Source organism: Leopardus geoffroyi, chromosome D4 (genome assembly GCF_018350155.1).
Source record: "Leopardus geoffroyi isolate Oge1 chromosome D4, O.geoffroyi_Oge1_pat1.0, whole genome shotgun sequence".
Taxonomy (NCBI): Eukaryota; Metazoa; Chordata; class Mammalia; order Carnivora; family Felidae; genus Leopardus; species Leopardus geoffroyi.
This window is the reverse complement of record NC_059342.1, coordinates 40,162,209-40,186,373: the sequence shown is the minus strand read 5'-3', so window position 1 is coordinate 40,186,373 and position 24,165 is coordinate 40,162,209. Positions and strand designations below refer to the sequence as shown.

General features: G+C 39.1%; 1 protein-coding gene across 13 annotated transcripts in view; it reads left to right on the top strand.

Annotated features, from left to right (window-relative positions):
- The window catches only part of FREM1 (FRAS1 related extracellular matrix 1), a 165,908-nt gene extending 149,722 nt beyond the window's left edge, over window positions 1-16,186 (top strand). For 10 of the 13 annotated variants that reach the window (XM_045469927.1, XM_045469926.1, XM_045469920.1 and 7 more), the window contains 6 exons: window positions 182-229; window positions 522-686; window positions 872-1,024; window positions 1,432-1,547; window positions 12,687-12,772; window positions 14,600-16,186. In XM_045469927.1, the coding sequence (XP_045325883.1) occupies window positions 182-229; window positions 522-686; window positions 872-1,024; window positions 1,432-1,547; window positions 12,687-12,772; window positions 14,600-14,805 (774 nt within the window). In that variant the 3' untranslated portion in view covers window positions 14,806-16,186. The remainder of the gene's footprint in view (window positions 1-181; window positions 230-521; window positions 687-871; window positions 1,025-1,431; window positions 1,548-12,686; window positions 12,773-14,599) is intronic. The other 3 variants (XM_045469925.1, XM_045469939.1, XM_045469921.1) reach the window with 2 other exon arrangements.
- Window positions 16,187-24,165: the final 7,979 nt, after the last annotated feature.

Genomic DNA, 24,165 nt, shown 5'->3' with positions numbered 1-24,165 from the left:
CAAGATCATGACCTGAGCCAAAGTCGGACACTTAACCGACTGAGCCACCCAGGTGCCCCTTAGGAAACATATGTTTTAAAAATTTTTAGACACTAACAAGATCTTACTGGAAGGGTTTTACCCCATTGCTAGTTATTTTTCAAGCCAAGTTTGTTCATATTTTGTCCTTTGTTGATTTCAGGTTCTTCCATCCTCTGTTTATAGAAGTGGAACAGACATCATCTATAATGTAAGCACAGTTTGAGAGAATTACTAAATTTCTTGTATTTATGGATGCAAAACATTTAGTGAAATTATTTTTCTTCGGCATTTATGTATTTCTCTTAAAAGCCTGTTTTGAAATTTGTTTCAGAGGCTTGGATGGCCAGGAAAGGAAAAAAAAAAAAAAAAAACAAACACCACAAACTTTTATCTTTTTTGCTTTAATCCAATTTTTGAGTTGCTCATTTTCCCGACAAATGTTTTTGTTTGCTACCTGGGTGTTCATGTTTTCTTTATTGTTGCTTTCTGATTTCCTCAAGTATCATGGAATGGTTTCCCTGCAACTACAGGATGATAGTTCCCCATCTCACAAAAGGAAGGCCAACATGTCCAGTATTAATCAGCCACAGAAGACAAGCCAAGGGGCAGAACTGCCTCAGGCAGATAAGGTGGAATCCACAACTGGCTCGCACTTCTCCAGACAGGTAGGAAAATCTTTTTACTTCCTATTCACCTGAGAGCCAGCTGTTTGCTGGGCCATAAAACTGCCTTCTTAGCTTGGGGACTGATTGCTCAACACAAATGCTACCTAACAAATGAAAACCTAAAGAAGGTGGGTGCGTGCTTAGCTTACGTGAAGTCAAGTCTACATCACCTCTCCTTCCCACAGGCCCGGTTGCCCGCATTTCCAAAGAACTGCACACTGGAATTAAAGGGACTCTTCCACTTCCAAGAAAGCCTCCGGAAGCTGTACAAGTGTGATGGGATTACCTGGAGAGTGTGGAGCCCCCAAACCGAGGTGGGACCCGGGATGAACAGCAAAGTAGCTTTGCTGGCCGTATGCTCTGTGATAAGCTAATAGCAAGTGATCTGACGCTTCGTCCACCTGCCCTTGTCACACTTGGAAGGTGAAGAGGAAAATAGGGCCCAGGTGGTGTTTTACAAATCACAAAGCGCATTAGGTAATCGATGCAATTGAAGAAGGTGTTTACTCGTGTTGTTGAATCGTCAGAATGTCAAGGGTGTAAAATCGAAACAGTGCGGACTTCAGTGGTGTTTTCTGTAGAGAGCCATCCCATCTCTCAAGGTGGAGAATTGGGATAAGGGCCGACCTCCTTTCTGGTGACAAAATGACTCTGTTCAAGATAGGGGACTCATAGATTCTTTGTGCGGAGAGCAGGCTGCAGATTTTAAAGACTTATCATGTCAACATGGACAACTGTATTTCAGGAGGTGGAAGGTGGATCCTGCCCGGCTGGGTGGCACCGTCACTCAGGCTACTGCCACTCCGTGATCACGGAACAGAAAGGCACCTGGGACACAGCAGCCCGAGCTTGCCAAGAACAGTAAGAAACCCTATTTCCTGTTAATTAATGTTTTCTTTCATACCGTTTCTCTTTTTTCTCATGCCACTTCGGGGTCGCTTCTTTCATTCAAGCGTCAAGTGTCTGATATCTACTTGGCTTTGTTTTAGGAACCCCAGGAGAGTTCTGTAGTTCAGGATGGATTTGAGATTGACCTTGACAATGTATTTTGACTTACCGCTTTTATGTGAAAAATGTGCCGTTGCCGAAGTTCTATTTTTTAGCTTTTCTTGATCTTTTGGAGAAAGTCAGAAGGAGCTTTTCTGAGTCCGCAGCATTGTAGTTTCTATCATTTTATTATTAGTAGTATTAAGTAAGTGTTCCTGCCCACGAATTTGAAAATACATGGCAATGAAAGGATCAGATCTATGACAATGCAAGAGACATTGATGATTGTGAAGCCAGACAAGTTGGACAAAGGGTCAGTGGGTCCGTGGGCAATGGGACACAAGATGACTTGTGGTCAAATAATGACAACAAAATTTATCTATTCCAGAAAGACTTTAAAAATGCATATGTGCCTATCCCTGACCCCCCCCCCTTTTCGTCTACCTGGATATTATTCGGCTAATATGCCCCAACCGCTGGAAACTGAGACTAGAGAAGTCTCTAGTGAGTAACAGTCAGATTTTGCACTTCATCAAATTCAAAAAGTTATGCTCCTCTAAAAACTCTATTAAGAGGGGCACCTGGATGGGTCACTCGGTTAAGCGTCCGATGTCGGCTCAGGTCACGATCTCATGGTCTGTGAGCTGGAGCCCCGCGTCAGGTTCTGTGCTGACAACTCAGAGCCTGGAGTCTGCTTCAGATTGTGTCTCTCTTTCTGCCCCTCCCTCACACACACACACACACACACACACACACAATCTCTCTCTCTCTTGAAAATAAACATTAAAAAAGATTTAAAAATAAATAAATAAAAACACTATTAAGAAAATGAAAAAGCAGGGGCGCCTGGGTGGCTCAGTCGGTTGAGCGACCGACTTCGGCTCAGATCATGATCTCACCACTCGTGAGTTCGAGCCCCGCGTCAGGCTCTGTGCTGACAGCTCAGGGCCTGGAGCCTGCTTCGGATTCTGTGTCTCCCTCACTCTCTGCTCCTCCCCTGCTCACACTCTGTCTCTCTCTCTCAAAAATAAATAAAGATTTAAAAAAATTAAAAAGAAAAAAACAAAATGAAAGAGCAAACCACATTTGGGAAAGCCAATCTCAAATCGTATATCTACCTAGGTCTCAAATCCAGAAAACGCAGACAATTCCTATAAATCAATAACAAGAAGACAACCTGATTAAAAACATAGCAAATGACTTGGAGGCTTCACAAGAAAAGATATACAATTGGTCAATAAGTACATGAAAAGATATACCACCATCAGACTTCAGGGAAACGCAGATGAAAACCACGGTGAAATACCATTTCACACCCACTGTAAAATCACCCAGACTGCCAACGTCAGATGGTGCAGAGCCAATGGAATTCTCACGTGTGTTGGTGGAACGGTAAAATGGTACCACCACTTTGTAGAACCGTCTGGCACTTTCTTATGTTTACACGCATTTACCCTGTGACCTGACATCTCTACTCCTAGGTATTTACCCGAGAGAAATAAAAGTAGATGCTAAAAAAAAAGGGGGGGGGGCATTCGCAAGAATGTCATGGCAACTTTTTCCATAATAATAATGGTTCGGGTCTGGGGCACCTGGGTGGCTCAGCTCTTGATCTCAGGGTCGTGGGTTCAGGCCCCGCCCTGGGCTCTGTGCCAGCAGTGAAGCCTACTTGAAAAAATTAGCTTAGTTGATTTATAGGGGTGGTTTTTATTTTCTCCATCAACAAGGAAATAGATAAATTTTCTTTTTTGATCATTTATTTTATAAATGATAAAATGGAATGAACTAAAACCTCCAACCATGTGGATAAATCTCAAAAACACGTAGAGAGGGAGCAGCCCATCATAAAAGAGTACAAAATATATGATTTTTTGATACGAATAGGAAAAACTAATTTATTAGTTGGTGTTAGAAATAAAAAAAAAACCCTGTTATCTCTGGCAGGGATTGTAGAGTGACTAAAAAACCATGAGGTAGTAGCATGTGGTAATATTCTAGAGTGATGGAAATGTTCTATGTCTTGCTCTGGATGGTTGTTACCGGAATACAACTGTTAAAGTTCATTGAATTGAATACTTAAACATTTGTGCATTTGATTCTATGTAAGTTATAACTAGTTTCTAAAAGGCTAATAAAATATTTTAAAAGTCTATTTTTTATTTTTTTAAATTTCTCATTCTTTTTAAAAAATTTGTTAAATTTTTATTTATTTATTTTTGAGAGAGAAAGAGAGAGAGAGAGAGAAAGCACAAGTGGGACAGGGCAGAGAGAGAAGGAGACACAGAATCTGAAGCAGGCTCCAGGCTCTGAGCTGTTAGCACAGAGCCCCACGCGGGTCTTGAACCTACAAACCATGAGATCATGACCTGAGCTGAAGTCGGACACTCAACTGACTGAGCCACCCAGGTGCCCCTAGAAGTCTACTTAAAAACTGGTCAAATTGGGGCGCTTGGGTGGCTCAGTCGGTTAAGCATCTGACTTCAGCTCAGGTCATGATCTCATGGTTCACAAGTTCAAGTCCTGAATTTGGCTCTGTGCTGAAAGCTCAGAGCCTGGAGCCTGTTTCAGATTCTGTGTCTCCCTCTGTCTCTGCCCCTTCCCTGCTCTCACTCTATCTCTCACTCTCGAAAATAAATAAATGTTAAAAAAACAAAAACTGGTCAAGTCAACCACCATTTTCTTCACTAATGTATTTCATGTCTTAAGTATAAGTATGGGTACTATCGAGGTTAAACAGTGGCTTTCGGGCTTCTGTTGGTGAGTGGGTGGTATAAGATAAATTAAACTATTTTTTAAAATTGTATACGGGGCGCCTGGGTGGCGCAGTCGGTTAAGCGTCCGACTTCAGCCAGGTCACGATCTCGCGGTCCGTGAGTTCGAGCCCCGCGTCGGGCTCTGGGCTGACGGCTCAGAGCCTGGAGCCTGTTTCCGATTCTGTGTCTCCCTCTCTCTCTGCCCCTCCCCCGTTCATGCTCTGTCTCTCTCTGTCCCAAAAATAAATAAACGTTGAAAAAAAAATTAAAAAAAAAATAAAATTGTATAAATAATTATTGTTTAAATGCATATATTCCCATCATGTTATATGTTAGGAAGAGTTATGACATCCTGTCATCCAAATAACTGGTGTCTTACTTTTATTTAAAGTTTGTCTTAATGCTTTGAAAGCTCGGGTAGGAAGACTGGCATAGGTCTTTCTCCCCCTCCCCCCCCCCCCAACCTTGAGGAAAAGCTTTGGTGTGGAATCAGAACCTCTCTGAATTAGCAATGAGAAGATTGAAACATGCTACGAAGGGAAGGATATGGTTTCTTTCCTGATGAAAGTGAAAGCAAGTACAGAAATACAGTTATGCTGCAGCCAGGGTTATCAAGATCAAATTGCTGTGGGGATTTGTTGGTAAAATATAGATGAAAAGCAACAGAACCCCCACACCTCAAGTTTGAAAGCAGCCTTATTGTTTATTTTCCACTGTTACTCAACTAGCAGTGCAAGTAACTCCGCTGGCCTATAATGAAGCTTTAACTGGTCCTTCACGTTATGAGAAAAATAAGGACGTGTATTGAGCGACATCTTTCCATCCATCCATCCGTCAATGTTGGCATAAGGTCACCAAGTATTTTTACTTAGAAGGACTGTTCTTTACTCTGATATTATGATCTTCTAGCTTTTTGGTGTCAAAACTCATTTCTTTTGGAATAATGGCAATTTACGGTAACATTGATACCTTCATGGTGACTAACCTACATGAATCCCCCAATATATATATTTTTTATTTTATTGATCCATCTCATTGCAGCTAGGTTTTAATGGTGAGTGCAAAAAGTGGAAAGACTGGAAATGCAAACTGGTGCAGCCACTCTGGAAAACAGTGTGGAGGTTCCTCAAAAAATTAAAAATAGACCTACCGTATGACCTAGCAATAGCACTGCTAGGAATTTGCCCAAGGGATACAGGAGGGCTGATGCATAGGGGCACTTGTACCCCAATGTTTACAGCAGCACTCTCAACAACAGCCAAATTATGGAAAGAGCCTAAATGTCCATCAACTGATGAATGGATAAAGAAATTGTGGTTTATATACACAATGGAGTACTATGTGGCAATGAGAAAGAATGAAATATGGCCTTTTGTAGCAACGTGGATGGAACTGGAGAGTGCTATGTTAAGTGAAATAAGCCATACAGAGAAAGACAGATAGCATATGTTTTCACTCTTAGGTGGATCCTGAGAAACTTAACAGAAACCCATGGAGGAGGGGAAGGGAAAAAAAAAAAAAGAGGTTAGAGTGGGAGAGAGCCAAAGCATAAGAGACTCTTAAAAACTGAGAACAGGGGCGCCTGGGTGGCGCAGTCGGTTAAGCGTCCGACTTCAGCCAGGTCACGATCTCGCGGTCCGTGAGTTCGAGCCCCGCGTCGGGCTCTGGGCTGATGGCTCAGAGCCTGGAGCCTGTTTCCGATTCTGTGTCTCCCTCTCTCTCTCTGCCCCTCCCCCGTTCATACTCTGTCTCTCTCTGTCCCAAAAATAAATAAACGTTGAAAAAAAAAAAATTAAAAAAAAAAAAAACAAAAAAAAACTGAGAACAAACTGAGGGTTGATGGGGGGTGGGAGGGAGGGGAGGGTGGGTGATGGGTATTGAGGAGGGCACCTTTTGGGATGAGCACTGGGTGTCGTATGGAAACCAATTTGACAATAAATTTCATAAAAAAAAAAAAAAGAAAAGAAAAAAAACCCAAAAGTGGAAAGACTAGTTATACATCTATTAATCTAGTCATACATCTATTAATTTTATACATCTGCTCATCCCAATAATGAACTTAAGGCCCAAATTATTTTAAAAGCCTAGCTACTTCCTCATGCATTTGACCTAAGATTTCATCTGCAACTTGGGTCGAAGCATTGTACCCTGACCCTGTTACGGCAGCCTGACCTTGCCGGTGATGCCTTCCTTTGATATTACCCCTTATTGTTTACAGAATTCTTTCACATATAGTAACTGATCTGATCCTCTCATCACTTCTGTGGTATTATTGTCTCCACTCTGCAGATAAAACAGAAGACATTTGGGGAAGCAAAATCACTTGCTCATGATCACATAGGCGAGTAAGGGGAAGCGACAGGACTCTCATTTTCTATGACACTCTCCAAAACAGCTCCATAAACATAGGGACTCTCTCATCTCAGGTGAATCGACAGCACAGCTATGTTGAACTAACCTAAAGCAGGTTTCCAAATGGAGTATTAATATTTTGTATCTTTCGCGGCACAAACGTGTTACGATTTTTATTAAATTATGGAGTCTAAATTTCCTTTGGATTGGAATCAAAGTTACCTTTCACAGCAAACCTAAGGTACAATCAGGTTCTCAGTTTAATTCACTGCATTCAACAAATATTTGGGTACTTACCATGCTAGAAATATTTAGACAAGACTGCACTAAAAATTTTTTAAAAAATGTTTATTTACTTTTGAGAGAGAGAGAGAGAGACAGAGAGAGAGAGAGAGAGAGAGAGCAGATGAAAGGCAGAGAGAGGGAGACAGAGAATCTGAAGCAGGCTCCAGGCTCTGAGCTGTCAGCACAGAGCCCGACAGGGGGTTCGAACTCACAAACTGCGAGATCATGACCTGAGTGGAAGTTGGACACTTACCCAACTGAGCCACCCAGGCGTTCCCAGACTGCATTTTTAAAAAATTTTTTTTTAACGTTTGTTTTTTATTTTTGGGACAGAGACAGAGCATGAGTAGGGGGAGGGTCAGAGAGAGAGGGAGACACAGAATCTGAAACAGGCTCCAGGCTCAGAGCTGTCAGCACAGAGCCCGACGTGGGGCTCGATCTCACGGGCCGTGAGATCATGACCTGAGCCGAAGTCGGACGCTTAACCGACTGAGCCACCCAGGTGCCCCCAGACTGCATTTTAAAGTCTTATCCCCCAGTATTGGCCCCACAAGCCAATAACTAAATCATTCTTCATTCATCAATGAGCTTCATAGAAATTGACAGCATCTTTCTCCAGATACAGCTGTCCTTATGGCAAGTCTTTAAACGCTGCATTTTACATCAGTAGGGTGTTTCATACAATCCTGACAATTCCTTCCCACATCTCCTTCTCAGAAAGCTCTATTAAGAATGTGAAAGTCACTAAATTTAAATGGTAGCATTTAGCTTTCACTGAGTTGATGTCTTACTGTAGATCTAGTTAAGAAGTTCTCTGGATCTCAGTGCAACAATGTGAGTTACAAGCAGTATTTGTTGATTGCATATATGAGAACATAAATGGTATTTAGAAATAGTATAAATAGGAGGATAGTTTGTGCTAGAATAACTATTATAACATCTATTATAGTAGTGATGGAAAATTTCCATCTCTCTTATTAATTCAAGGATATTAAAGATCATATCTAGTAGATCAAACATGATGTTATAAGCAGGTTCAGAAGTAATTTGTTCAATTATTTTTGAAGTTATTTTGATAAATGCTGGTCTCAGGGAATTGTTTTAAGCTCAAAAACTGTGATTTCTTTATAGATATTAAACTGAGAAAGCTTTCAGGACAAAAATAATTAAGGACAATTGGAGTTTTTCCATCATATTTTAGAAAGAAACTAATTATGTATCAGTAATATAAACTCTTTCAAATTGCACATTATCTATTTGCCAGAATGGTCCAGAACTTAAAACGTCTATCAAATACCATTTCTGATGGTATCCCAGAATGTGTTAAGAGAGGTAAAGAAACTGCGTGTGTGTGAGATTTTTAAAATATCACGAAAAGCTTTTCATTTTGAAACCTTATTTGGAAAAGATGAGTATGAATATGTGATCTGATTGTATTTGTATGACACTTCAATATGCATTGCATCTCAAAAGGACAAGAATGATTACTACCCCCCCCCCCCCCCCCCCCCCCCCCCCCGGGAACGGTTGATAACTAGTTACGTTTCACAAAATGTACATTGATAACTAGTTACGTTTCACAAAATGTCTAGCGGCGAGTGGAAAGCAAAACTGAAAGGAAAACGAAAAGATCTCCATAGTCCTTTGGTTTGGTCCTTCTGCAAGGAACATTTTTGGGCAGGAAGGCCCCCTCCTCAGGGTAATTTTTCTCTGAACCCTGAGACCTCCTCTACCAGTCATTGTGTTTTTGTTCACCTGTTGGGCCTCCGTGCCTCCCTTCACCTATTCCCTTTCAGGGTCATTTTGTTTTGTTCTTCTCCACCACCTTTGTCTTGAACATCAGATACTCTTCACTATATCATACACCTGAATCTAATATAACACTGTCTGTTAACAATACTGGAATTAAGATAAAAAAAAACTTAATTAAAAATATGTATATAAAAGAAAGAAAAACAGAAATTCTGGGAATCATCAGTTCCTTCTGTGCTATAAAACTTACAGTTTTAACATTCTGCAACCTGGATATTTGCCTTCCCATGACTTAATTTTAGGAGAGGTTTTTACAGTTCATAATTAGAGTTACTATTAATATTACTATGTTTTTGATTTGGTATCAGGAATCATGATTCAATTCTGGGCTGCGTTTCCTGGGGCTCCCTCCCTTCCCTCAAGATCCTTTACTAAGGGTCGTTTACAGCACCCATGTTTCAGGAAGAACAACAAATTTGGCTTTGCTCCTTGTCCCTAATCAGATTGCTAAGTCAACTCAATCTTTATCTCCCATCTCCTTTCCTCTCCATTGGTGTTTTATTATTTTTCCAACTCAGAGGAGCCAGACTCCTAGATTAGGTATTTCTTGAATTTACATATTGTAATCTCATCTGCTCGTTTCCTTAGGCAGTCATTGTACATTGGTAATTCTCTTATTATAAATCATTATCTATGAAACCATTTTGTTTTCCCACAGGACTGTCTGGAACCCCTGCTGGCCTATCCCTAAAGAGTTACTCTGAAGTACATCTGTACTTACTGAAAACATTTCAAAGGAGTAGATGTGTATTTCTTTACCTAGGCAAATCAAAGGTTCTGTTTTGTTTTTTTTTTTAATTTTATTTATTTATATATTTTTTGGGGTAAACAATATAATTACATTTTATTTTTTTTTATTTTTTTTAACTTTTCTTTCTTTTTTTCTTCAATATATGAAATTTAAAGTTTCTTAAGGTTTTTTAACACTATACTTTGAATGCCTTCAAATTGCAGAGCTGTCAAAAGATTTTTCTTTATGTGTCTCTCTTTTTTTTCATTTGTATATCTCTCTATATACATATCTATAGAAGTAACGTTCATGCTGTTTCGTGTGGATACGGAATAAAGAAGAAAAGGAATGGTTTTGTAAACTAATCAACATACCGGTGCCTAAATGTTCATTTGATAAATGACTATGGTCTAACATTTTACCTGTCCTAAACACAGCTGTTTTCCCATCTTGCTCTTTTGGGACTTTTTGCTTCTTGGAGAGACACACACACACACACACACACAAAAATCAAACTTGTACCTGGCCGGTGAAAATGGATTTTACAAAGTCTGTTCTAACGATAGTTTCAAGAATCTTAAAGCAAGAGGAGACGGTAAATATCCTTGAATGAGACCTGTTACTTCCCGATGATGAAGGCTCCAGTTATATCCGTAAAGGAATTAGAGGCAGAGCGGGAAGAGAACGCAGGTCTCCCACACTCTGTTCAGTACACCATGTTGAGTGAGGCAACCCCGTGAGCCTTCCCTTGACCTACATTTAACACACATTTGATACTCTGGGTTCTAAACCCTCAACACGTTAGAATTACCATATTGGATGTGAGAGGAAGGGAAGAAGTTGTGCCGTCAAATCTGCTGTGACTGTCAGACAGGAGATGACAGTAAATAATGAGGTCAGAGCCCAGTCACCAAAACCCAAATCCAGCAGGCTGAGGCCACTAGGAGAAGGGTAAAGAGAGAGCCTTATGTATCTCAGAAGTCCTAGAATTTACCACTGCATTATAGAACAGTAAAGTACTAGTCTTAGTGGGGAAAAAGATCACTAAGAAATGGATAAATTATGTTCACCATAGGTGATCTGGAAAAGCAGAGAAATGCCTCTGAAGTTTGGAAAGACAGGCAAGATGGATAAAATTCAATTCAACAGTTTTCTAAACGGGTACAAGTATTACCAGTTTTGTTTCCTACTTTTAAAAACGTCAGTGGATATTAACCAGACAAGAACGTGGTGGCTTTGTTTCTTGTTTGAAATTTTCTGTATTAAAAAAAAAAAAAAAGAACAGAAGAAAAAAATAATTACAAGCCTTTTACTGAAGGCATTTTAAAAGAGCTTTTAATGAGCACTGTTGGAGAATTAGAAACAATCAAATATTGCTTATAGGAATAATTCAGCTAGCTACAAAAATAGTTCATAAAGAATTCTCATGCCAGTTATAATGTCTATCATCAAAAAGATAGGAGATAACAATTGCTGGTGAGGATGTGGAGAAAAAAAAACCCCGCCGTGTACTAGTGATGAGATTGCAAATTGGTGCAGACACTGTGGAAAACAGTATGGAGTATCCTCAAAAGATTCTAGACAGAACTACCTTGGGGCGCCTGGTTCGCTCAGCCAATGGAGTGTCCAACTCTGGGTTGTGGCTCAGGTCATGATCAAGCCCTGGGTTGGGCTCTGAGCTGAGTGTGGAGCCTGCTTAAGATCCTCTCTCTCTTTCCCTCTGCCCCTCTCTTCTGCTCATGCTCCCTCACTCTCTCTCGCTCTCTCTCTCTCTCTCTCTCTAAAAAGAAAAAAAGAACTACCAGATGATCCAGAAATTCCACTTCTGGGATTATATCTGAAGGAAATCAAGATAGAATGTTGTGGAGATATCTGCACACTCATGTTATAGCATGTTTATTATTTATAATAGCTGAGGCATTGAAATAACCTAAGCTTCCATCGACAGATGAATGAATAAAGAAGTTGTGATACACATACACACACCCAGGAATATTATTCAGCCATAAAAAAGAAGGAAGTCCTACCATTTGTAACAACATAATATGCATCGAGAGTATTATGCAAAGTGAAATGAATCTGATAGAGAAAGACAAATACTGTACGATCTCACTGATATGTAGAATCTTAAAACAAAACAAAACAACAAACTCACAGGAAAAAAGATCAGATGTGAGTGGCAGAGGCCAGGGATATGGGGTGAAGTAATTGGATGAAGGTGGTCAAAAGGTACAGACTTTCAGTTATAAGATGATTAAGTACTGGTATATCACATACAATATGAGGAATGTAGCTGACACTGATACATGATATTATATGATATATGATATATGAGAGTTAGCAAGAGAGTAAATCCCAAGAGTTCTCACCACAAGGAAATAATTTTGTTTTTCCTGTTTTTTTCTATCTTTATGAGACGATAGATGCTACCTAAACTCACTATGGTAATCATCTCACAATGCATATGAGTCAAGTCATTATGCTATACACCTTAAACATAAAAACAATTCTATTTGGGGGGAAAATATGTATGATTATAGGACTATGTGCTTTAACTTTTTTACAGCCTATGAACATTTCATGCTCATTTCACTGAGTTTGATCAAAGGGTCACAATTATTGGGATATTTGATTAAACATACCAAGCGCAAAATGTCTGCCTCGAGTAATTTTATCTGAATAGTTTGGGTTACCTTACTGGTCAAATTAACTGGATACTTGCCAAATTTATGCCATTTAGAGATAGACCCTCTGCGAGAGGAGTAATATTTTGGCATTAATTTTTATAAGTAGGTAGTTGCTGACTTTTCTAAAGATATTTAAAAACTGTTGAATTTGTTCCTAGATTGTATAAAAAATATCCCTTTCTTTGCTGTTACCTATCCCACTTTACAGATAGTCATTAAAATACAAAAATGAAAGAGTATAAAAATCTTGGAAAATTTTCCGTGTGTGTGTGTGTGTGTGTGTGTGTGTGTACACTTTTCTATTTTGAACAGATTTGATTTCTGTTCTGCATTCCATATCAACAGGAGTGTTGGAGTCCCTGTCACCAATGCTTTCCTTTTTGTTTGTTTGCAGTCACCTGGGCAGCCTCGTCACCGTTCTCTCCAGGCAGCATATGCGGTGGCTGTGGGACATCAGCGGCCGGAAGCCATTTTGGATAGGCAAGTGTCTGCGCTGAGGAGGGAGGCAGGAACATGAAGGAGGCGTCTCCCTCCCATGGGCCAAATAATTGTGGTTTGCAGTAACAGGCAACAGTTCCATGATTGGACAGTCTATTTTTTCTTTTTTGGAGGGGGCACCCAGTGGATGGTCTGCCTTTTAAAACTCATTTTAGTTATACAATGCTTTCATTTTTGGAGATCTATCTCAAAGAAATAATAAGGGATGTGGCTTGGATTATAGGTAAGACAATTCAACAAATGGTATTTCTAAAAGTAAAAAATTAGAAGCACTTGTCAATAGGGGATGGTTAAATAAATTATAGTATAGCCACAAGAAGGAATATTTAACATTTAATGCTTTTGTAAGGCATAAAATATTAAAGACATAACAGTGCTTTATGTTTATTATTTCATTCAAGAAATACACGTTGGAAGCATATTATATATAAAATACATAACGTATTGCATTTGTGGCAGGTGCTAAGTAAAAAAGCAGAGTCCACAGCGATATGAAGCAGAAAATAATTATGAGAAAAAATTTATATACATGTGATATATATATGCATATGTATAGACATATGCATATATAAAGAAATACGTGAAAGAATTAGAAATGTTTGCAGCTATTGACAAGTATAGGCGATCTTAATTTTATCCCTTGTTTTCTGAAGTTTTAACATCTTCAATTTTAACAAGAATACAAATCTCTTCAGATTCTATTTTTAGAAGTAGAATTCTCAGGGCGCTTCAAAGTCAGTATTTTCACCGTCTGACCTTGAAGGTATTGGATTTCAGGGAACTGTACTAAACCCAATCTTGGCTTCTCTGAATCTCTGTAATACTTAGTACATCTCGAAATTCTGAAATTTTCTGAGAGTATTAAGCTAAAGCTAGAGGAGATATTTTCTTCACTTCCACAATGACTGATTTCAAGGCTCTGTTCCCACAGAATACTTAGGCATAGCATCTTCTGATCAAAGATGCAAGGAAACGATCCGGAAGGAGATAGTTCATTTTATTCTACCCCAAAATATTGAGGGAGGCTCACTCAGGAGGTGATAGGTTATGCAGCTAAGACTATTTTCATGGTTAAATTTGGTTGGGAGATGTCAGATCATGCTGTTACAGGGGATTCTTTTCTGATTTTATTCTCTTTATTTCTATTATGAAGGAGAGTGAGGAGGAGGAATGTTTCTTTAAGAAAAATTACAAAAGCTTTGCAACACTGAAGTGTAATTTGTAAAATTGCCAGTGGGAGTAGAGAGGCAAGTTGAGAAAAGCTGCTTTTTGTTGGAATTATAGCAGACTGAAAAAAAATCTTACGTTCCAGACTAAAAATAATATCTAGTTAAGCTACTTTCGAATATGAAAACCAAGAGATTTAAATAGCAAAGAAGAAGAACTATAGACAAGAGTGTAACCTGTTTCCCTGGGATAGGAGTTCTGCCTGTGGAATAATACGAATAATAATTGCCATTTATTAAACATGCATGCGTGCTGTGAAACGTACATGCATTATCGTATTTCATACTGAAAATGGCCGTCGATATACTATTTTTATTCCCATTTCTTAGATGAGGAAACTAAAACTCAAAGTGGTTAAGTAACCTGCCCGAAGATGCTCGACTAGCAAGTGGTAGATCGAGGATTTGGATTCGGATCGGCCAAATGTTTTCAACTGTGTCTTAGGATTCCCAGATCCTATTCTGTGTTTCAGAACGTAGGCTCATGTGTGTGCATGATTGCTGAGACGAGAGCAAGAGACTGATGTGATACCCAGGCATACATGTAATAAAATAATTTGGCACATTCTTTGGTTCACATCAGGTTTGAATGACCAAGTGCATGCTGGCCACTGGGAGTGGATTGGTGGTGAACCTGTCGTCTTCACCAACTGGAGGAAAGGCCCCCCTCAACGTTCAAAGCCTGGGAAGAACTGTGTTTTGGCTCAACGACAAGGGAAATGGCAAACGCAGGACTGTAGCAAGAGCAAACCTCACAGTTACGTGTGCTCCAGGAAACTCGAAATGTAACTAGCCTTACAGGTGCCCACTTGGAATTTCTCACCTATTTATTTACAGGATTTGTACATGTTGTTCGATAGAAGACAAGGTGTCATGATTGACTTGGTACATTTTTTTTTTTAATCATAGTTTATGAGTGATTCTATCTGGTAAAAAAGGAACATAGAAGAAGAGTTCCAGGAAGATCGATCAATGAATATTTCTTTAGGGAAGACAGACAATTCTTGGATTTCAATACATTTCAGAATAAATGCCTGAAGTATTATATGGTCCAAGATTTGCTGATTCCAGGAGACTCCCACCCGGACCCCACTCCATATCTGAGTCAGTACCAATTTCATGGTCCTTGGATTTTTTTTTTAATCCCAATATCTCAAATGAGCCCATTCCAAAATCTGTGTTGCTGGTGCTTCTCCCACTTCAGTCTGAGTAAAAGAAATTCTACCGGTTCCTTAAATCATAGTTGAGGTGCCATCGTTGCTTTGTCCCTTTGGAGGTCTTTCACATGTGAAACCTAAGATAAGAGGCTGTGGATAAAAAGAGTATTGTCCATGGTGGAAAAGGAAGGCTTTACATGGGAGAATCTCACAGATGGAAACTCATTTGCAAAGCTCTAGTTCAAGTGAGAATTCAGAGGCTACCTGTACCCCAGAGGTCTACCCATCACCACTCGTGAGACAGATTGCTTTCTTCAATGAAAATGTCGGCCTTGTACCATTCCAAAGCCAATCGTTCCATTTCCCTGGCCTTACAGATTCATGAGAAATCTGAAGCCACACGAACCTCTCTTTTCATTTGTGTGTGTAGTACGCAGTGACATTTGTCAAGGACGTTTGAAATAGAGTATATGTGAACGAGGGTTACAAGTTGGAAGAAAAACGCTGCTTCCTCAGAAGTGTCCCAATGAACTATGTTGATGAACAAAGAAAAATAATACTGAAAACAGAGCCCTTGAAAACCTATATTCTCAGGAAGGATTTTGATATAATTTTGAGCCCTGAGGTCTTTAATATTTGTAGAAATGGCACGCTAACTTGATTCGCTAACATAAAGGTACCTTATTAATTTATAGTATCAGCAGAACAAAACATTTTTGTACCAGTGAGACGTGTTGCAGCCTTACAAGAACTCCCATCTGAAATCAAGGTTTAATTACAGGAAATTAGAAATTTACTTCTGAAGCATTCGCTCTGAATTTTCCTCTTTTCATAATGACTGAAAAGAACGGTTGTGCCAAATGTAACTTTCTCTCTGAGCACCGGTGTAATTTCAGCATCAAAATGGGGTTCCCAAGTAGACGAAAGCTTTGGTGCAGGTTTTATTATAATAACATGTTCAGTAAAGCTAAAATAAACTGAAGAGATTCAGTCCGGTTTCTGGATATAACGCATGACCAGCTTGTTTTATTTCTGCTCATTTATCAAGATTTTAGTTATTAGAAGTATTTACAAAGAGCAGCTGGGATAAAGTTTAGGCATTAATGGCATCGCGGAGTCAGAAGGCTCCTTACCTTAGGTATCAAGGGTAGTCTGGACTGATACAACATCCAGATCTCTTGTATGACACAAGCATTCTCTGGTATTTAACCAAAAGATGCAAAACCCACCCTCCATACCAGCTCCCATCCTTTCCGGTCCACGGGCCTCTGCAGTGTGGGCAGGTGAGATGCCAGTTAAAGAAACGATGGGTTGTTTACCTCAAGAGGTCCATCCGAGGAGGGAAAGTAAAAATTCAAGAAATGGAGAACTCAGGGGCCACTTCTTCCTACTAAAACCCTAGGACTATGTTAACTAGTTAAAACTGGGAATCCAGAACCATGGCTGTTAAGTAGAACCTGGTCAGTGCGGTAGATTTTATCATACTTTTCTGAAATGACAATGATATGTAAGTGTAATTGCAAATGTTAGCACAAGGAGAGGGTGTTTTGATTTGTATAGTGGCTAGAAATACGAGAATAATATTTTTAAGTATTCCTGCTTGTGAAGGCAGCAATCAGGTTGTAATAGCCAAGTAATTGAAAGAAGATAAACAAGCATTCGGACAAGTTGGGGAGCTGGGCAATATTTATCATGAACTTATTCCTTTCTCATATTCCTTTCTCCATTCCCCTTTGACTCGGGGGGGGAAAGAAGTAAATGATTGTTATCTGAAAAATAAACAGACACACACACACACACACACACACACACACACACACAAGCAAAAAAAGGAGCGGGGGGCACCTAACTGGCTCAGTCGATGGAGTGTGCAACACTTCATCTTGGTGTTGTGAGTTTGAGCCCCAGGTTGGATGTAGAGACTACTTAAAATCTTAAAAAAAAATTTTTTAATGTTTATTTTTGAGAGAGAGAGAGCACGAGTGAGGGAGAGGCAGAGAGAGAGGGAGACACAGAATCTGAAGCAGGCTCCAGGTTCTGAGCTGTCAGCCCAGAGCCCAACACGGGGCTCAAACCCACAAACTGTGAGATCATGACCTGAGCTAAAGTGGATGCTGAATCGACTGAGCCACCCAGGTACCCCAAAAAATAAAAGCTTAAAAAAAAGTAAATTATCGTCATGTTCTCTCCGCCAAGATCGGTCATTGTCACCTGTCAGGTTCTGGTGGGAGCAGGAAGGAAAGAAATGGGGTAATGGTAGAACAGGAAGGGGAGATTATAGGAGAGAGGAGAGAAGGGTTGAGCAGAAGAGATGGGACAGGTGGTAGCTAAGAAGGAGAGCATCAGAAAGAAAGACTTACGTGCCACCCGGCTCTTCTCCCCAGACTCGAGTACCTTAGGAAAAGTCCCCTCTATCCAAGAGCATCAACCCAGCTAAACAGTGTGTAGCTTTTCAGTATCCTGTGATCTTTGCTTTTTAACCAAAGCATACATATATATACATATATATGTATGGCATATATTTTGCTAAACATAAACTTAAAAACAGATGATAATTATTTCATCTCCTTCCAAGGAATGGTAAAAATGAACCAGGTGACCTTTATTTACATTTCCATTTTTGTATATTTTTAATACAGCCAAAAAGAACACGCACATGTTTTTTCATGAACACTATGGTTCTGTATAATTCAAAGCAAGAACTGGTGCTGATTAATTTTTGCAGCCAAGCCGCATGTTCAATGTACTGTTTCTAGCGTTGTATCAAAATTAATAAAATGAACTTATTTCTACTTCTGGACCACTGTTGCTTTAATTTTTAATATATTTATTATTTCTTTAAGTTTATTTATTTTGGGAAAGACAGAGGAAGTGTGAGTAGGGGAGTGGCAGACGAAGAGGGGAGAGAGAAAATCCTAAGCAGGCTCTGCATGGTCAGCACAGAGCCCGAGGCTGGGCTCAACTCACAAAACTGAGATCATGACCTGAACCGAAATTCACTCAGACGCTTAACTGACTGAGCCACCCAGGCGCCCCTAACGTTTTGTATTTACTCTATCCACGGTAAGAAGGGATGGGAAAGAAAACTCAACACGTCTTTTTTATCCTTACTGTTTAAAGCAACCTTTAGTTACATGGTTTTCATCCATCTCAGCCACCCATCCACTCATCCATCTACCATTTATTCAACAAATATGGAATATTACGTGCCAATCCTACTAGAGATATTATTGTGAATGAGATAGGAAAATAAAAATATAAAAGTATAGCGTATACATGCAAATTTCTTTTTTTTTTTTTAAGCGTGAAACTTTTTTATCAGGGAGGAAGTCACAGTGAAAACCATTGATTACATTATCCCTTTCCAGAATTGAAGGGAAACACACCCCCATATGGAGAGTTCAGGCTGTCTTTTGTAATATTTCTCTCCTGATTAAGAAATTGGTATTACTTCCTGAGCTTATAATCAGGTCAAAGTGTTACGGAGAGCAGCTGTCCCAAATTTCCTGCCTCCAGATCAAGTTAGGAACTAAAGTTTTCAAATCTAGCTGATTGATCTTTGCAACAAGACAAGCAGTATGTGTCTCTGTGTCTTTAAGTTACTCAGAGGAACAGGATAAAGAGAGAACAATCATATCTCACCTAGTATCTTTATTGTAGAGCAGAGAACACTGAAGCCTTCAGAAGTTAAAGTGAGAGGGGCGCCTGGATGGCTTCCTCCGTTGAGCATCTGACTTTGGCTCAGGTCTTGATCTCGTGGTTTGTGTGTTCGAGCCCCGCGTCAGGCTCACTTTGGATCCTCTGTCCCCCTCTCGCGCTCTCTCAAAAATAAATAAAAGCATTATTTAAAAAAAAAGTTGAAGTGGGGAGAGATTAGCACTAGAACTAGAGATTTGCAAATTGTAGGCTGAATCTCTTCCAATTATTCAACCTATTCTAATTATTGCCACTCTGAACAAATGGTTTGCTTAAATTCAAGTACAATACCTTTGAATGATGAGTATTTTTGACATATGCTTGACAAAATAACTTTAAGTAAAAGAAGATGGACAGGAAAGGTCTGTGTACTGCGTGATCCATTCATATGAAATGTCCAAAGTAGGCATATTTATAAAGACAGAAAAGGAGCTTTGTGGTTGCTCGGGGGTGGGGGAGGGGGAAACTGAAACTAACTGCTGATGGGTACAGAGGCTCTTTTTGAGGGTATGGAATGATCTGGAATTAGTGGTGGTGGTTGCAGAAATAGTGAATATGCTAAAAACCACTCAAGCGTGCACTTTAAAATGTTGAGTGTTATGCTATAGGAAGTATATCTCTCAAGAACAGTGCTATTAAAGTCACCATGTAAAAATTTATTTTAGAAAGCTATAAAGGGGTTGATATATTTGCTGTGTGTTTATCTGATTCATCCAAGATACTTTTTCCAGTCTTTGCCTCATGTCTCACCCAGTTTTTTGTTTATTTATATAGTTGGTTAAGGGGAAGAGAATGTTGATTGGACATACTTTGTAACTTACAGTACGGCTTTATTGATCTTCCTCCTTTCTCTCCATTAATCACGGAGGGCTGTTACTGATGGCGGAGTGTGTCTGGATATGTGTAATGTCCAGAATGCCCTGATTTTCTAAAAATAATTCTACAAGTCTTTAGAACAGGATCATGCAGGAAATGAATACACCCTCCTCGTAACTTACACACATAACTGTTCATTTTGAACAGTTTTTATAGGTCTTATAGTCTCCTAGGCAATAAAGCCTAGTTTATCTTAAGACAGAAAGGAACAAAAATCAACCAACACTTCCATTAAGGGCCTTATGGTAACCCGCAATACTTTTTCCAAGCAACGAAGTATGAGTTCACCTTTTGCTTCTATCCCCATCTGTATTTTTGCTTCCCAAAGGCAATCAATCCCAACTTACTCTACAGAAGAGAAATGAAAAAATATATACTATCCCAAAACTAGTCAAAAGCAAGCTGAAGCAGATATATTAATATCAGAGTAGATTTTAGAGCAGAATATCACCAAGGTTAAAGGACCTTATTTTATCATTTAAAGGGGTTAATACATCAAGAGGACATAATAATTCTAAATATTTATGCATCTAATAACCATGCTTAAAAATACACAAACAAAAACTGATAGAAATAAAAAATCTATAATTATATTAAAAATGTTAATACCCTTCTCAATAATTAATAGAACAAGTAGGCAGGAAATCAGTAGAGATTGAGAAATGTGGATACTGTTAACCAAATTAATCTGACATTGCTAGAACATTCCACCCAACAGCAGCAGAATAGATATTTTTTTCAAGTGCACAGGAAACATTGCTGGGATGAACCATATTCTGGGACATAAAATGAGTCTCAATAAATTTAAAAGGACTTAAGTTATACAAAGTATGTTCTCTGATCATAATGGAGTTAAATTAAAAATCAATAACAAAGATATCCCTGGAAAACCCCTACGTGTTTGGAAACTAAATTAGAAACTTCTTCAACTCATGGGTTAAAGAAGAAATCAAAGGGAAGATTAAAAAGTATGGTGAACTGAATAAAAATGAAAACACAGAGTATCAAAGATTGTGGGATGCATTACTCAAGGCATTACTTAGGAGGAAATTTTATCACACTAGATGTATTAGAAAGAAGAAAGGTCTTAGCTTTAGCTTCCACCTTAAGAAAGTAGAAAAAGAAGAGAGCAGAAATAAGGAAATAGAAAATATCAGAGTGGAAATCAATGAAATGGAAAAAAGAAACACAATAGAGGAAATCAATGAAACCAAAAGCTTGTTGTTTTCAGAATATTGATAAAATTGACAAATCTCTACCTGGACCAATCAGAAAAAAATGAGAGAGGACACAGATTACTAAGGAAGGCCCAGATAGCTTCACTATTGAATTTTACAAATATTTAAGGAAGAAATGGCACCAAGTCTACAAAACTCATCCAGAAAATCGCAAAAGAATACTTTCTGACTCGTTCATTCTGAGGCCAGGATTGCTCGGATACCAAACCATTAAAAATATTATAAGGAAACTACAGACCAATATCCCCCATGAATATAGATAGAAAACCTTTAAACAAAAATTTACCAATTCAAAGCCAACAGTATATACGAAAGGATAATACATCTTGATCAAGCCACGGTTAAGAAAAGACAGGCCACAGTCTGGGAGAAAATATTTACTATGCATTTCTCTGATAAAGAACTTATATCCAGACTATATAAAAGAAACCCTCAAAAATCAATAAGAATTTTATTTTATTAATTAATTAATTTATTTATAAGGATTTTTAAAGTTTCTTTACTCATTTTGAGAGAGAACTTGAGCAGGGGAAGGGTAGTCTCTCTCCTTGTCAGCACAGAGCCTGATGTGGACCTTGAACCCACAAGCCATGAGATCATGACCTGGGCTGAAATCAAGAGTTGGATGTTTAGGGGCGCCTGGGTGGCTCAGTCGGTTGAGCGTCTGACTTCAGCTCAGGTCACAATCTCGCGGTCCGTGAGTTCGAGCCCCGCGTCGGGCTCTGGGCTGATGGCTCAGCGCCTGGAGCCTGCTTCCGATTCTGTGTCTCCCTCTCTCTCTGCCCCTCCCCTGTTCATGCTCTGTCTCTCTCTGTCTCAAAAATAAATCAACGTAAAATAAATAAATAAATAAATAAATAAATAAATAAAAAGAGTTGGATGCTTAAAGTGAGCCGCTCAGGTACCCCCACTAATAGACAAATTTTTAAATGGGCAGAAGATTTGAACGGATACATTACAAGAAGATCTATATAGATGGCAAATAATTCAATGCAAATATGTCACCATATTAGTCATTAGTCATTAGGAATTGTAAATTAGGACACCTGGGTGGCACAGTTGGTTAAGCGTCTTGACTTTGGCTCAGGTCATGATCTCACAGTTTGTGGACTCCGGCCCCATGTTGGGCTCTGCACTGATGGTGTAGAGCCTGCTTGCGATTCTCTCTCTGTCCCAACCGTGCTTGTGTGTTCTCTCTCAAAATAAATAAAAAGACTTAAAAAAAAAAAAAAGAAATTGTAAATTAAAGCCACAGTGAGATACACACCTGTTAGAATGACACAAATTATGAAGACTGACCATACCAAGTGTTGGGGAGGATGTGAAGAAATTACAACTGTTATGCACGCTGGTGAAATATAAAATAGTCCAACCACACTGGAAAACAAGTTGTAATTTCTTAAAAAGTTGAACACATGCCTACCATGTGATCCAGCCATTTCACTCTTAGGTATTTACCCAAGAGAATGGAGTGAATATTACCATTCACAGAATTATCTATGAATGTTCATAGCATCTTTATTTGTAACAGTCAAATAATGTCCATTATTGTGTGAGTGTGTAAACAAATTATAGTATATCCTTGCAATGAAATCTCTCTCGAAATAAAAACAAATGAGATATTGCTACAACAGCATAGATGATTCTCAAAATAATTATGCTGAGTGAAAGAGATTGACAAGAAAGAACACATAGTGTATATGTACTTCATTTATAGAAATTTCTAGAAAGTGCAGACTTTATAGTACAGGAAGCAAATCAGATGTTACCTGGGAATGGGAGAGGAGGATAGGAAAAGGCAGGGGAAAGGACTGAAAGGGGACACAAGAAAACTTTTAGGGGTGATGGACATATCCACTATCTTTTTCTTTTTTTTTTTTTTTAGAGAGAAAATAAGCAGGTGACAGGGGCAGAAGGAGACAGAGAGTGAGAGAGAGAGAGAGAGAGAAAGAGAGAGAATCTCAAGCAGGCTCCCACGCTCAGCATGTTGCCTGATGACCCAGGGCTCAATCCCACAACCCTGCGATCATGACCTTAACCGATATCAAGAATCAGATACTCAACCGGCTGAGCCACCCAGGTGCACCCATATTCACCATCTCAATTATAGTAATAATTTCACAGATATACATATATATGTCTAAATCTATCAAATTGTACACTTTACATGTTTATTGTATGTCAATTATATTTCAATAAAGCTGTTTAAAGAAAGAAACAGTAATTTCTACCACGTGGAAATTTTTCAAAAGGAAAGAGAGCTATAAACATAACGATATCTTTCTTTCAGGGCAATAAAATATTAGAGTAAAATTGTATGACTTAAATATCCAATGACAGAAGAATGCTTAATGGAAGAGTATATTGTCTGCATTAAAGTGATAATTCTATCACATAATGTTACTTTAAAGTAGCAGAATATAAAATAATGTGGGCACCATTTTAATGGCTGCATTGAAAAAATCAAGCTGACATGAAGGAAAAACATGAGGTGGGTTTATATCATAGTTCTATCATTTACTTGCTATGTACCTGAAATTCTTTAAACTTAGATTTCTCATCTATAAAATGGGGACAGGGGCACCTGGGTGGCTCAGTTTTGGCTGAGGTCATGATCTTACAGTTTTGTGAGTTCGATCTCTGCATCGGGCTCTGTGCTGATGGTGCGGAGCCTGCTTGGGATTCTCTGTCTCTCCCTCTCTCTGCCCCTCCCCAGCTTGTGCTGTCTATGTCTCTCTCAAAAACAAATAACTTAGGAAAAAATGGGGGGGGGGGCACCTGGGTGGCTCAGTCAGTTAAGCATCCGACTTCGGCTCAGGTCCTGATCTGTCAGTCTGTGGGTTCGAGCCCCATGCCGGGCTCTGTGCTGACAGCTCAGAGCCTGGAGCCTGCTTCGGATTCTGTGTCTCCCTCTCCCTCTCTGCTCCCCTGCTCACACTCTCTCAAAAATAAATAAACATAAAAATTAAAAAAAAAAAAAAAAAGATAAAATGGGACAACAATAACTTCCTGGAAAAATTGTTGTGAGAGAGAGAGAAAGAGAGAGAGATTCAAAGTACCTGGGAGAGAGTGACTATTTTAAGCAGTGCTTGTGCTTACCAGTAAACAGGGAAGGAGGATCTGGGGGTGGGAAACTTGGGGTTTTAAAGTTCCATATGACAAGTGAGAACTCTCCCACATGT